This window comes from Homarus americanus, unplaced genomic scaffold (assembly GCF_018991925.1).
Source record: "Homarus americanus isolate GMGI-L3 unplaced genomic scaffold, GMGI_Hamer_2.0 scaffold8593, whole genome shotgun sequence".
NCBI lineage: Eukaryota > Metazoa > Arthropoda > Malacostraca > Decapoda > Nephropidae > Homarus > Homarus americanus.
In genome coordinates, this window is record NW_024739563.1 from 32,501 (window position 1) to 47,764 (window position 15,264).

Consider the following 15,264-nt stretch of genomic DNA (forward strand, 5'->3'; position numbering starts at 1 on the left):
GGTGCTGCTCCCCCTGGACACATGTATAACGCCTAATTCACTTCTTGTTCCCTCAGACAACATCATGAAGGTCGCCGCCGCCCTCTTGTGCCTCGCCACTGTCGCCTCCGCCAGGATGGCCTACCAGTTCTCCGACGGATACCTCGAGATCCTCGGCGCAGAACCCACAGAACTTCGACTGCGCCGGCCGCGCCTACGGCTACTACGCCGACGTGCCCACCGACTGCCGGGTGTTCCACGTCTGCCTGCCCATCTCTGACGACCTCGGGAGATCGTGAGACCGCCAGTTCTCCTTCTTCTGCGGGAACCAGACGGTGTTCAGCCAGGAGTCCCTCACCCCACCCCAGGAGGCCTTCCCCTGTGACCAGGCTGAGACCCTCTACGACCTCTCCAACGCTGACTTCGGCAAGATCCCTGAAGAGAACTTGTAATACGTCTGGACCCCGACTATTAACGCTTCAAAAAATTCGAATACGATAATAAAAATAAATTCATTGCTTTCATATCTCTGTCTTTTAATGTTTTCTGAACCAAATCCTCAATAAAATAAATAATACAGAAATGATCGACCACTGAGCTCCGGCAGGCGATGGTGTCTTCAGCAGGCGGTACCATGTGTGGAAGGCGCCGTGTGCCTCCTGGTTGACGGAGTCGCGGCCCTACATCAGCAAATTCACGAACAACCTCTTCTTTTCAGCGCTTTTACGGAGAAATTCCCAAACACTAACCTAACCTTCCCTAACCTAACCCAGCCACGAGACACAAAGTATATGTGAAGGTGCTGGTGTAGTGGTTATTATACTCAATTGGTCCCCACGAGGCCCTGGATCGATATAGAACTGAATCACAAACGAAGAAATTAATACAGTGTGTTTATGTTATCAGTAATACCATAAAAATTACAAAATTGCAAAAGATGAACAAAATCTGATGTTAGTACAATTATCGTATGAACAAAAGATGAACGGAACATGATATCTAGTACAATTATCGAATAAACATAACAAAAGATGAACAGAACATGAACAAAGTGACTCATTATCTCTCATGTTCATTGAAGGTGTTGAAAATGACTCCTTAGTTACCTCAATGTATTTTATAAAGTTACTGAATTAAATATATCATACAACTGTTGTATATTTCCTGAGAGACGTTTATATAGAGGAAAGAGGAGGAGGAGGATTATCTCTCTCTCTATCTCACTCTCTTTGACCCATTCTCTCTCTCTCTCTCTCTCTCTCTCTCTCTCTCTCTCTCTCTCTCTCTCTCAAATCAACCATGGGCCAAGTCAACAATCATTGTACGTCATGTAATCACCCTTCCTTTTGGGGACTTAACACTATAATCTCCCCAACGACCGTTAAAACCGTTAAAAACCGTTGACGACCGTTGAAAAATTCGTAAATCTGAAAATGTTCGTTGTTTTTTTGCTTAATATTTTCGTCGATGGTTTAAACTTTTGAGGACAAGGACTTAAGGTAAAGGAGAGAGAAAGAGACAGACAGAGATGGACAGACATAGACAGACAGAAAGATATTGAGACAGAGAGACAGAGAGGGGATAGAGAGGGGAAGAGAGAGAGATAAAGGACAAAGACAGACAGAGAGACAGATATAGAGAGAGGAGGAGAAAAAAACAGACAGAAGACAGAGAGAAACACCTCATTCAATATGAAAACTTTCACTTGTCCTCCTTCTATTTATTCTTCAATATTATCTTTATTCTCTCTTTATCGTGTGTTTTACCCGTGTCAAGGAGAGAGAGAGACAAGACTCACACCAGACTGTAACTGTACCTGTAATTTATCTGTATTTACCTGTATCATAATAAAGGTCGAGCCACAATAGTGTTTAATCATACTCAAACTAGTCATTAGGGACACTTTAATTACGAGACAACTATGTAAATCACTCTGAATGACCCCCTCGCTTGTTAGAGTCAAGGATGTGTGTGTGTGTGTGTGTGTGTGTGTGTGTGTGTGTTATCGTACAGACATCGGACAAAACAGGTGAGGAAATAAATTGTCCTGTCCTGGTCATTACTGTTCTATTGTCCAGCCAACAGGTAGAGGAACACCTTCTCTTAGCTAATTAACAAGGTGTATGTGGTATACCTGGTGCCTCTATCTATCTCTATCTATCTATCTATCTATCTATCTATCTATTCAAGTGCTGACTCGATTCGCTTTAAGAAATAGATTCGTATGTGGTATGAAGATTCGGTTAGAGGTTCGGATCAAAAGTTGGATTCAGGTTCGGCTTCAAAGTCTCTCACGATTATACACGAATGTCATATTGAGAGATACCACTTGTGACCGGAAACTAACATAAGCTACAGGTAACCAGGTGTGTTGTTGACCTTGAGATATGATTGCTGAGCGAGACCACGAGATGGGATGATAATGATGGGGTGGTGATGGGGTGGTGATGGGGTGGTGATGGGTATTGATGGGGTAATGGTGGATGACGACGGGGGGAGGAGACTCTGGGTGACGGGTGATGGGTGGTGGTGATGGTGGGGGGTGGTGTTGGTGATGGGATGGAGGATGATGGGTGATGGTGATGGGGTGGTGGTAATGGGGAGGAGGATGATGGGTGATGGGGTAGTGATGGTGGAAGGGATGGTGTTAAGGGGAAGGTATGCAGTGTAATGAGGAAGAGAAGGAAGGGGAAGAGGAGGAGGAGGAGGAGGGAAGATTCGAAGGAGAGAGGATGAGGAGGAAGATGGTCAGGAGGGGAGGAGGAGGAGCAAGATGAAGGAAATGGGGGGAGAGGAAGAGGAGGGAAGATGGGAAGGAGGGAGGAGGGAGGAGGGCGAGGACACCCCAGCAGTAGGTATATAAGGTGGGGGACGACCTTTGATCATCGTCAGTTCATCCTGGACGATAGAACAGTGAGTAGTTCCTGCCCTCTCTCTCTCTCTCCCTCCCTCACACGCTGCCTGGTGTGAGGGAGGGAGGTGGGGTAGGAGAGGGAGGTACTGTGTGTTGGGGATGTGGTGTGAGGGAGGTACTGTGTGTTGGGGATGTGGTGTGAGGAGGCACGTGTGTTGGGGATGTGGTGAGGGAGGTACTGTGTGTTGGGGATGTGGTGTGAGGGAGGTACTGTGTGTTGGGGATGTGGTGTGAGGGAGGTACTGTGTGTTGGGGATGTGGTGTGAGGGAGGTACTGTGTGTTGGGGATGTGGTGTGAGGGAGGGAGGTACTAGGTTGTGAGAGGTTATTATCACCGTGGTGTTCCTGATCAGTGATGTGAGGAGCCAATGTCTATCTTCTGCCTCCAGTGTTTGCCTAATGTTTGTTCTTGTTCCCTCAGACAACATCATGAAGGTCGCCGCCGCCCTCTTGTGCCTCGCCACTGTCGCCTCCGCCAGGATGGCCTACCAAGCCTCCGACGGATACCTCGAGATCCTCGGCGCAGAACCCGCACAGAACTTCGACTGCGCCGGCCGAGCCTACGGCTACTACGCCGACGTGGCCACCGACTGCCGGGTGTTCCACGTCTGCCTGCCCATCTCTGACGACCTCGGGGAGATCGTGGAGACCGCCCAGTTCTCCTTCTTCTGCGGGAACCAGACGATGTTCAGCCAGGAGTCCCTCACCTGCGCCCACCCCCAGGAGGCCTTCCCCTGTGACCAGGCTGAGACCCTCTACGACCTCTCCAACGCTGACTTCGGCAAGATCCCTGAAGAGAACTTGTAAGACGTCTGGACCCCGACCCCTACCATGCTGTATAATACCCACTAGAGTTTAGTAAAGTTTTATATTATCAAAAGCTGAAGTTCCATGTTTCTCTCTCCCTCACTACGGTGCAACACCAATCCTCCCTAATATGGTCAGGAGCCACACAGGTGAGACAAAGAGTCATTAACCTGCCTCAAGATCACCTGTGGTCTCCTCCTGACCACTAATGGCTCAGGATGACGGTGAGTGAGCCAGTGTGTTAATGTCTCAGCTCCGACGGAAACATATGAGCGGCCTTGTGTCTTTCAGATGGTAATCCGGACACTCTACCCTACACTATCGCTTAGTTTACCATGAAATGTGAGTTACTACTACTACTACTACTACTACTACTACTACTACTACTACTCCAATAATACATTAATTTTACCTCTTTAAGATCAATTTCACTAAAACACAACTGACCACCACCACCATCAACACCACCACCATCAACACCACCACCATCAACACCACCACCATCAACACCACCACCATCAACACCACCACCACCACCCCCATCAAACACCGCCATGCTATCCTCTCACTCACGCACATCGATAAAAATCACAACAACAACAGATAAGAAAAAACAAACAAATGAGTATTATTGACGTTGATATATTAATTTAAAATACTAGGTTACTCTCACTCGGTGGGCGTGAGGGGCGTGAGGGGCGTGAGGGACCAACCGCGACCCTTGTTTACTACCACTAGGCAATACTAGATGTATACCTTGTTCATAACCTGTTCATAACCTGTTCATAACTTGTTCACACTGTGTTCACCATTCTCTTCGAAAAAAAAATATGACTTTTATAGCAGCCATGAATTGGTATTTAATCCCTGTCTGTTCGTGTGTGTGTGTGTGTGTGTGTGTGTGTGTGTGTGTGTGTGTGTGTGTGCTGTGTGTGTGTGTGTGTGTGTGTGTGTGTGTGTGTGTGTGTGTGTGTGTGTGTGTGTGTGTGTGTGTGTGTGTGTGTGTGTGTGTGTGTGTGTGTGTAATTCATTATAAACCACCTTTCTGCTTACTAAGAACCTAAGAACCTGAAGTAACATTCTCCTTCCCTTCCCTCCATTACTGATTCTCTCCACTACTCTTCCTTCCTTCCTTCTTTCCTTCGTCCCTCCTTACCTCCTTCTCCCCCATCTATCTCTCCTTCCTTCCATCTACCTCCTATACATCCCTCCGTCCTTCTCCGTCTTTCCCTCTCTCTACCTCCCGTCCCGTCCCTCCGTCCCCCGCCTGACCCTTCCTCCCTCCTTCCTTCACGCATGACCCCACATAAACAAACCTTCCACAGGTAGTATCCCAGACTTCATTAGCCAATAGTCTTTATAAAGCCAGTTGAAAAAAAATCTTACTTTCACTGTCACTTTCCTCCTCACCCTTCTCTCCTCCTTCTACCTCCCTCTCCTCCTCCTCACCTCTCCCTCTCCTCCTTCTCACCTCTCCCTCTCCTCCTTCTCACCTCTCCCTCCTCCTTCTCACCTCTCCCTTTCCTCCTTATCTCTCTCTCCTACGTTGGTATATGCTTAAAGTGTGGAAAAAAGTGAGGGAATTGTTTAAGAAGATCAAGCAAGCCATCCACCATATACCCCTCACACACACACACACACACACACACACACACACACACACACACACACACACACACACACACACACATAGGTACGTCCCCAACCCCTCTATAACAACATGAGGTCCGTAAGGTCATATATAATGAAGTTAAAGGTGAAGAAGGTGAGGGAATATAACGGGGTTGACGCCGCCATTGTCACCGTGGGAACAAGCTTATATCAACAACCTTCAGTAAACACGTCATGAGGTGATTAACAACAGAAGTAGTTAAGGTAATAGATGAATCACCTGAAGATAAGACATTCCACCTTATTTCACCTGAAGATTGATCACCATAATGCTAATATAACCTCACTTAACCTAATTTAACTTAATATGATTATAACCTTAACCTAACATAATGCTAACCTTACTTGACCTAACCTAACCTAACCCTCAAACTCATTAACATTTGCCTCCCCTCCCTCCCCCCTCCCTCCTCCTTCCTTTCTCCCCCTCCCTCCCTCCCTCTTCCTCCCTCCCCTCCCCCCTCCCTCTTCTTCTCTCCCTCCCTCTCCCTCCCCTCCCCCTCCCTCCTTCTTCTTTTACCAGATCAAGGAAACTAGACAATAACCGAGCAGAGGTGAGAGAATTAGGGAGGGTGAGGTGTGGGGGAGGGAAGAAGAGGAGAGTGGGAGGAGGGAAGAATGAGGAGGGAGAGAGAGGAGAGTGGGAGGAGGAGGGAGTGGGAGGAGGTCCTCCAGCAGTCTGAAGTGAGACAAAATTGAGATGGTTGCGGAGAAGATTTAGGAGGGGGGGCGGTGAGGAGGTACAGGTGAGGAGGTACAGGTGAGGAGGTACAGGTGAGGGTACAGGTGACGAGGACAGGTGACAGGTGACGATGAACAGGTAGAGGACCAGGTAAGGAGGGCACATCATCACCACCACACCACCACACTACCACCACCACCATCATCATCACCACCATCACCACCACCACCACCACCACTCACCACCACCACCACCACCACACCACCACACACCACACACACACACCACCACCACCACCACCACCACCACCACCACCACCACCCACACCACCACCACCACCACCACACAACCACCACCACCCCACACCACCACCACACACACCACCACCACCACCACCACCACCACCACCCACCACCACCACACCACCACCACCACCACCACCACCACCACCTAATATTCCCACACCTTTCCTCCTTATCACTAAACACCTGATGGACCTGCCTTCTCTTATCTTATCTATGGCCTTAAATACCTGTGCATGAGCAGGTGATGTTAATTAGTGTTTATAGACCAGTGTGAATCTCTATCATCTGATCAGCCTCAATAAACAAATATATCAAAAAACATATACATACATACATACATACATACATACATACATACATACATACATATAGAAAACAAAACAAAATCCCACACCTATATGTAAACATATATTTCCCAGAATATTGCAAATTGCACTCACAACGCAAATCATTTTCTGCAACACATCATTAACATAAATGGTCCTCAGCAGATTGCACACATATTAAAACTAGCAATTAAACATTCCCCTTGGACCTTGTAATGTAAAATACTTCACACACAGAAATCTCTAGTGAAAGTCTTGAATACAGAGGGTGGAATACATAGTGGGTGGAGGAATATAATGGGTGGAAAGTATAGTAGGTGGAAAATACAGTGGGTGGAGGAATCGACTTAATGTGTGTGTGAAATCTATCCAAACTGCTACAAACACACTAAAACACTGCTCACACCCCACACACACACCACACCCCCTACACACACCACACCCCTACACCCCACCACCCCCACACCCCCACACACACACACACACACCCCCTACACCCCACACACCCCTACACACACCACACCCCTACACACACACACCCCACACACCCCACACACCCACACCCACCCCACACACCCCACACCACACCCCTACACACACACACCCCACACACACACCCCCTACACCCCACACACCACACACACACACCCCTACACACCACACCCACACACACACACACCCCACCCCCTACACACACCACACCCCCTACACCCACACACACAAAATCAAAGTTTCTCCACGAGACTGAAAAATATAATCACTTATCTTCCTCCCAAACATCTTCCTCCCAAACATCTTCCTCCCAAACATCTTCCTCCCAAACATCTTCCTCCCGACCATCGACTCCTCTCAACCAACAGACGAAGGACACGTAACAGTATAGAGACACAAGCCCTCTTAAAAATAACTCAGTCTCAGAAAATTGTATACACATTATATCATGGAACACCACACTAATTAAATAGGGATTGTGTATACATTTTTCTGAGACACTACTCAGTTGGCCCCAGGTCTTTGGAAACTCAGTAGAAGGGATCGTCTGCATATTGAAACCTTGGCACCTTTGTTGATGGATCACCATACATGGCTTTGCCTAATTAAGGTATAAGACTTGTCATCTGTCAGTGAGGGAGAAGGGGCTCTCCGACGTGTAGTGAATGTGAAGGAAGTGTTTGTTTATTGTTTATCTGGCCAGTAGTATAAGAGGTCTTCCCTATGTAGTGTTAGTTCACTCCTTGTTTACTGTTTGTTTACACGAAGTCTGAGTCGTGAAACAGCTGACAGTCGTCATGTTGAATATATTATCTTGAGCTGACCCTTGAATAAGTCACCCTCATCCTTGAAGTGTATTTGAAGGTATAACTTATCATCAGGCAACAATATACGGGACACATGTCTACACCAGACAGAGAGAGAAGGACCAGCCAGAAGGACACACTGTTCGCTTCTTCAAAGGTGTTAACACGGAGACACACATAAGAGAAGTAAAAGTAACTTACAGGCAGAGAGAGAGAGAGAGAGGTGTGTGTGTGTGTGTGTAAGAACAGTCTCAGAGGGTTCGTGATGACGTCAAAACTCACACAATAACAAAGTGACCCCAAACACAGAGTTACGTCCAAGTTCTCGAAGGTTCCAACGTTACCATCGTCCAACTCGAGATGTGAGAGCTGACTTAACAGGTTCTCTTAAGCAGCGACATAGTGATGGATGCGCCGAGGTGCTGTACAAGGCGTGATATATGTCTCATGTGTTAAGAGCATTGTTTATGATCGGTGGTGGTGGCAGAGACACTGTTGGGACACTTGTTATGTGTCTTGGTGTTAACAAGGATAATCTCTCCTCCTCAGACAACATCATGAAGGTCGCCGCCGCCCTCTTGTGCCTCGCCACTGTCGCCTCCGCCAGGATGGCCTACCAGTTCTCTGACGGTTTCCTGGAGATCCTCGGCGCACAACCTGTCCAGAACTTCGACTGCGCCGGCCGCGCCTACGGCTACTACGCCGACGTGCCCACCGACTGCCAGGTGTTCCACGTCTGCCTGCCCATCTCTGACGACCTCGGGGAGATCGTGGAGACCGCCCAGTTCTCTTCTGCGGGAACCAGACGGTGTTCAGCCAGGAGTCCCTCACCTGCTCCCACCCCCAGGAGGCCTTCCCCTGTGACCAGGCTGAGACCCTCTTCGACTCCTCCAACGCTGACTTCGGCAAGATCCCTGAAGAGAGGAAGTAGACCAGTGGCCGGGTAACACACTGACGAGGCGGACCACCATGACAACTCTCTTAATATATTATCCTTATGCAATAAAAAACTTTTACCTGTAAAATTCGGTATTTTTACCCCACTTGGATGAACTATGTGCATTAGTTATTGAATACTACTGTACACTCTCATATAAAGACTAAGAACTCACAAAAACAAAATCAACCGTGTACAATAATTTTAGAGAGGATACAATAGTTTACCCTTCAACCATACACGAGTCTCCATTTTCCTTCATTCATCATAACTTTCTTCCTTTTTACGTTATCAACACCAAGATTATGACCCACAACAGCGGGCCTCTGGGGAGTCCTGTTACAGGCTTACGACACTACAGCTAAGAACGACGAGAGTAAGCAAACGACAACAGCAATAAGACATGAGGAAATAACCACATATAAATGATGATGATGATGATGATGATGATGATGATGATGATGATGATGATGACGATGATGATGATGATGATGATGATGATGATGTGATGATGTGATGATGATGATGATGATGATGATGATGATGATGATGATGATGATGATGATGATGATGAGATGATGATGACGATGATGATGATGATGATGATGATGATGATGATGATGATGACGATGATGATGATGATGATGATGATGATGATGATGATGATGATGATGATGATGATGATGAGATGATGATGATGATGATGATGATGATGATGATGATGATGATGATGATGATGATGATGATGATGATGATGATGATGATGATGATGATGATGATGATGATGATGATGATGATGATAATGATGATGATGATGATGATGATGTTATAAACGAAATGAGAAGAAAATGGAGAGAGAGAGAGAGAGAGAGAGAGAGAGAGAGAGAGAGAGAGAGAGAGAGGAATAACACAAAAGTAGGAAACGAATGAGAAAGACAGACAGACAAACAGCAAGAAGCACAAAGGGGGATAACATACACAGAGAATGAAAGGAGACAAAGAGAAGTGAGAAAAGGTAAACAGAGGGACAGAATGAAAAAGACTAGAGAGAGAGAGAGAGAGAGAGAAAAGAGAGAAGGGAGGAATAAGGTGGTCTTTCAACATAAGATTCACCAAGGACAGTGAACCTTTCTCTAGGCCTGAGGGAAGGGGGGGGGGAGGGGAGGGGGTGAGGGAGGGGGGGGTGAGGGAGGGGGGGGTGAGGGAGGGGGTGAGGGAGGGGGGGTGGGAGGGAGGGGGGTGAGGGAGGGGGTGAGGGAGGAGGGAGGGGGAGGAACGGGGACCTGGATGAGTGTGTTAAATCGTTGTTGCTTATGTGAGATGTACTTGGCGAAGGTGAGGTAGGAGAGAGAGAGAGAGAGAGAGAGAGAGAGAGAGAGAGAGAGAGAGAGAAAAGAGAGAGAGAGAGAGAGAGAGAGAGAGAGTCACAAACACACACAAATACAATAACCAACACTCACTTACACAAACACACACACACAGAGGTTCATTCATAAGGCCTACAGTTGTGTTGTAAACAATGAACAGGTAGGAGACATCAACTGACAGTCATAAACAAAACACGAGATTGAATGAAATTACTGCGGTCAGTCTGCCGTGTAGTAAATAAATGACGACGTAGTAGTAGTAGTAGTAGTAGTAGTTGTTGTAGTAGTAGTAGTAATAGTAGTAGTAGTAGTAGTATAGTAATCAAGGTATTAGAAAGGATTTAGGACTTGACCTCATCAGAAAGTTGACAGATATGTGTTTACCTGTACCTGTCTATACCTGTACCTGTCTATACCTATACCTATTGTGTCTGTACCTGCATAAGTACCATCAAACTGCTAATGACTAGAAAAATAGACAGATTGATTAACTACCAACAGGTGTTTACTCTCGTCACCTCCCAATCAATCCTTCTCACCTGTATGACGTCACCCATCAACTCATCCATCACCATAATGGAAATGGAAGAAGATGCTATGGTAGGGATGGTGATGGTAGAAAGTGAGTTAATGGTAATGGTAGAGGTGATGTGAGAAATAGGTAATAGTATGTGTAGAAGTAAGAGACCAGGTGAGTCAATTAATGGTATGAATCAACAGGTGAGTCAATGGATGAGTCAACAGTGTGAATCAACAGGTGAGTCAATGGATGAGTCAACAGTGTGAATCAACAGGTGAGTCAATGGATGAGTCAACAGTGTGAATCAACAGGTGAGTCAATGAGTAACACAAAGAACGAGTAACAGTGAGTAAATGCATAAGATAAATAGGCAAGTTTCCCCCTCTCAAATTAGAAAGTGTTGCCCATCCTTTCACTTAGAGGAGGAGGAGGAGGAGGAGGAGGACCAGCACCCCGTTTTCTTTACCCTGATGGCCCGGGGGAGGGCCGTGTGACCTTTGGAGGTCACGGCCTCTGATGAAACTAACTAATGAATAAAAATAAGTTATTGAAGGTGGACGGGTGTGTTATGTGAGGGGTAGAGGTGTGTGGAGGGGGTGTAAGTGTGGGTGTATGTGGAGGGAGGTTGTGTTATGTGTGGGTGGTGCTCTGTGTGTGTGTGTGTGTGTGTGTGTGTGTGTGTGTGTGTGTTAATATCACCATTCAAGTATAAACTACAGGTACAGTAATTCCACCGTCGTGACAGGTTCGTGGAGGTACAGACACAGGTACAGGTATGGGAACAAGATACTGTACGTCTAACATTCCAGAGTTATAGAATCTATCTATCTATCTATCTATCTATCTATCTATCTATCTATCTATCTATCTATCTATCTACAGTTATGTGTATTCTGAGAGAGAGAGAGAGAGAGAGAGAGAGAGAGAGAGAGAGAGAGAGAGAGAGTCTAGCATGTTCTGGACATCTCCTCTCTCTCACCCTGGCGGTCTTGGGATGATCACAGAGAGGGATTCTTCAGTACCTCCTCCTCCTCCTCCTCCTCCTCCTCCTCCTCCTCCTCCTCCTCCTACCTCTTCTTCACTCTTCCCAAAAGGATTAAACACTTTTGTTCTTTTATCGAGGGGAGGGTAGGGGAGGAGGGGAAGGGGAAGGGAGAGGGGGAGGGAGGGGGTGGGGGAGGTAAGGGGAGGGAGTGGGGGGGGGAGGGGGGGGTGGTAGGGGAGGGGGCTGAGTGAAAGTATAAAAGGTTGTGCAGGGGGGAAGAGTGTTGGTGATTGTGTAAGTAGTAGTGATAATGGTGGTGGTAATGGTTGTTGTAGTGGTGGTGGTTGTGGATGTTGGTGGGTAATGGTAGTAGTAGTGGTGATTGTGGTTGATGTTTGGTGGTGGTGAATGAGAAGAGAGAGAGAGAGAGAGAGAGAGAGAGAGAGAGAGAGGCATGTACTCTACTATAAATAACATATTCCTCCTCTCGCTCTCCCTCCCTCCCTCCCTCCTCACCTCCCCCACCCCCCCACCCCCTTCACCAATCTCTACGTATGAACATGGAACATGGATACCTGTATGATAGTCCCAGAGCTGTATGTGTTGTATGACTCAGGAAGATACACACACACACACACACACACACACACACACACACACACACACACACACACACACACACACACACACACACACACACACACACACACACACACACACACACACACACACACACACACACACACACACACACACACACACACCAAATATGTGAAGAGAATTAGATAAAAGGTAAAAGTACTCTCTCTCTCTCTCTCTCTCTCTCTCTCTCTCTCTCTCTCTCTCTCTCTCAGGTAGAAGCATTAAGGCTGACGGTGGTCAATATTACAACACTGTCAGTCATTTGTCAGCGTGTCAGCCTCTCCCGGGGTGGATAAGAGTCCCAGCAGAGTCCCAGCAGAGTTTCAAGAGTCCCAGCAGAGTTTCAAGAGTTCCATCAGAGTCCCAAGAGTCCCAGCAGGTCCCAAGAGTCCCAGCAGAGTCCCAAGAGTCCCAGCAGAGTCCCAAGTCCCAGTGGCGTCCCAAAGTCCCAGTAGCGTCCCAAGAGTCCCAGTAGAGTCCCAAGAGTCCCAGTAGAGTCCCAAGAGTCCCAGTAAAGTCTCAGTAGAGTCCCAGTAGGGTCCCAAGAGTCCCAGTAGTCCCAGTAGAGTCCCAGAGTCCCAGAGAGTCCCAAGAGTCCCAGAGTCCCATCAGAGTCCCAGGTACCAAGAGTCCCCAGTACAGTCCCAAGAGTCCCAGTAGAGTCCCAAGAGTCCCAGCAGAGTCCCAGGAGTTATATTCACCCCCGGAGAGACTGTGAAGACATACAATACTTTACCCCATAATTAACCTAACCTAACCTAACCTAACCTAACCTAACCTAACCTAACCTAACCTAACCTAACCTAACCTAACCTAACCTAACCAAGTACAACACCTTGATCTTCCAGGTAAAGGGTTAATCCAGGTAGAATAATTAGCAGCGTGAGAGTGAGAAGAAAATATGTCACGTTCCAGCATCTCTTTCCAGACAGGTGAGTCAATTAACCAGTATGAGTGAAAAAAAAATCATTAGAAATCAAATTATTTTATACGGTAATGGTAATAATGATCCAGGTAGCTGAGTCATTATGGTGGTGACCTTGTTGTAGTAGAGAGAGAGAGAGAGAGAGAGAGAGAGAGAGAGAGAGAGAGAGAGAGAGAGAGAGAGAGAGAGAGTGTGTGTGTGTGGAGACGTGACTTACATCTCTGAAGAAGTTCCACTACTCACACACACACGCCTTAAGGTGGACACGGATTACTAACTATAGCTAAGGTCTTTGGTAATTTAACTAGGGTAATTTAACTAGCTAGGGTCTTTAAGGGTACTTTTTAGGTACTTTAAGTAGCCAGGGTCTTGAAGTAACTTCTAATATGCAACAACACTTTCCTTTGTTCATTATATTCTCTGTTCCCCCTCTCACCTCTTCCCCTTCTTCCCCTCCTCCTTCCCACCTCTTCTTGTCCTCCTTCCACCTCATTCCTTTCTTCCTCCACCTCCCACCCCCTTCCACCCCTCACCCCCCACCCCTCCCCAACACCCTGGTTAGTGTCGGGTTACTGGATATAGTATCGAACACTGACCACAGCTTATCCCCCCCACCCCTCACCTGCCTCTCCCTCATAGCAGTTGTCAGAGGAGAAGAAGGGAGAAGGAAATTGATACCTCTCTCTCTCTCTCTCTCTCTCTCTATCTATCTATCTATCTATCTATCTATCTATCTATCTCCTAAACATCTCTTTATATCTCAACCTATTAATCCAACCCTTTGTGTGTGTGTGTGTGTGTGTGTGTGTGTGTGTGTGTGTGTGTGTGTAAGGTGGGGGGGAGAGGTGGGGAGGGGGGGTAAGTGACGTCACAGAAGGTCAAGTGATGGCCATCTGGTGTAAGTAAGGTTAGCCGAAGGTCAACCAGGTGTGTGTGTGAGAATAAATGGCAGGTGTAAGAGGAAGCTGTAAGACTTGTTAAACAGGTTAGGTTAGGTTAGGTTCGGGTCTAGTGGTCATCCTATGCCCGCCCTTGCCCTACCCTGCCCTCTCCTCCCGTACCTTGCCCTGCCCTACCTTGCTCTACCCTGTCCTCCCCTGCCCTGCCCTGCCCTTGTCCTGCCCTGCCCTTCCCTCCCCTCCCCTCCCCTGACTTCCCTTGGTTCCCTACCCCTAGACAGATAAAAACAGGGAACCGAGACAGACAGACAAACAGACAGACAGAGACGAAGATAAACACAATAGGCCCTAAAAATGAATCAAGTGCCCTGAGGAACCCCACCAGGAGGAAAAGGGTTACGAGATACACCCTGAAGCACTCTAGGGGAGGGAGGGGAAGGGGGGAAGAGAAGGAGGGAGTGAGGGGGAACTGGTCAGGTAACATCAGGCCTATTTGACGGTCAGGGCTGGTCAGGGGTCTTAAATATCCACAATGACCAAAACACTGTGCAAAAAAGATACCAATCACGACTTAATGTACCAACCTTCCCTAATTGACTTTACACCTGTACTCCCTGACACAGGTAACCAATTCATTCAACTCTCAAACCATAAATATCTGTTCGCTAATGTTCCTACGTTAATTTTCTCTCTCTCACTTAATTGGTGATGCTAAAACGTATCTAACTAGTGATAATAACAATGCTACTACTACTGCTAATAATAATAATAATAATAATAATAACAACAATAATAATAATAATAACAATAATAGAGAACCCAGTACAGGTGTGTTCCAGTACAGGTGTATTTCAGTACAGGTGTGTTTCAGTACAGGTGTATTTCAGTACAGGTGTGTTTCAGTACAGGTGTGTTTCAGTACAGGTGTGTGTTTCAGTACAGGTGTGTTTCAGTACAGGTGTGTTCCAGTACAGTGTTTTCAGCACAGGTGTGTTCCAGTGCACAGG

General features: G+C 47.0%; 1 protein-coding gene and 1 pseudogene across 1 annotated transcript; both read left to right on the forward strand.

The window, feature by feature from the left end:
• The first annotated feature begins 2,871 nt into the window (after positions 1-2,871).
• Positions 2,872-9,007, forward strand: LOC121874953 (annotated as a pseudogene).
• LOC121874951 (U-scoloptoxin(01)-Er1a-like) lies at positions 3,308-3,779 on the forward strand. Its single transcript, XM_042379307.1, has one exon. The coding sequence runs from the start codon at positions 3,323-3,325 to the stop codon at positions 3,698-3,700; it is 378 nt and encodes a 125-aa protein (XP_042235241.1). The 5' UTR covers positions 3,308-3,322; the 3' UTR covers positions 3,701-3,779.
• Positions 9,008-15,264: the final 6,257 nt, after the last annotated feature.

What these genes read in the sequence shown, in the direction of transcription:
- LOC121874951 (XM_042379307.1), top strand. Translation starts at nt 3,323, where the DNA reads ATGAAGGTCGCCGCCGCCCTCTTGTGCCTCGCCACTGTCGCCTCCGCC.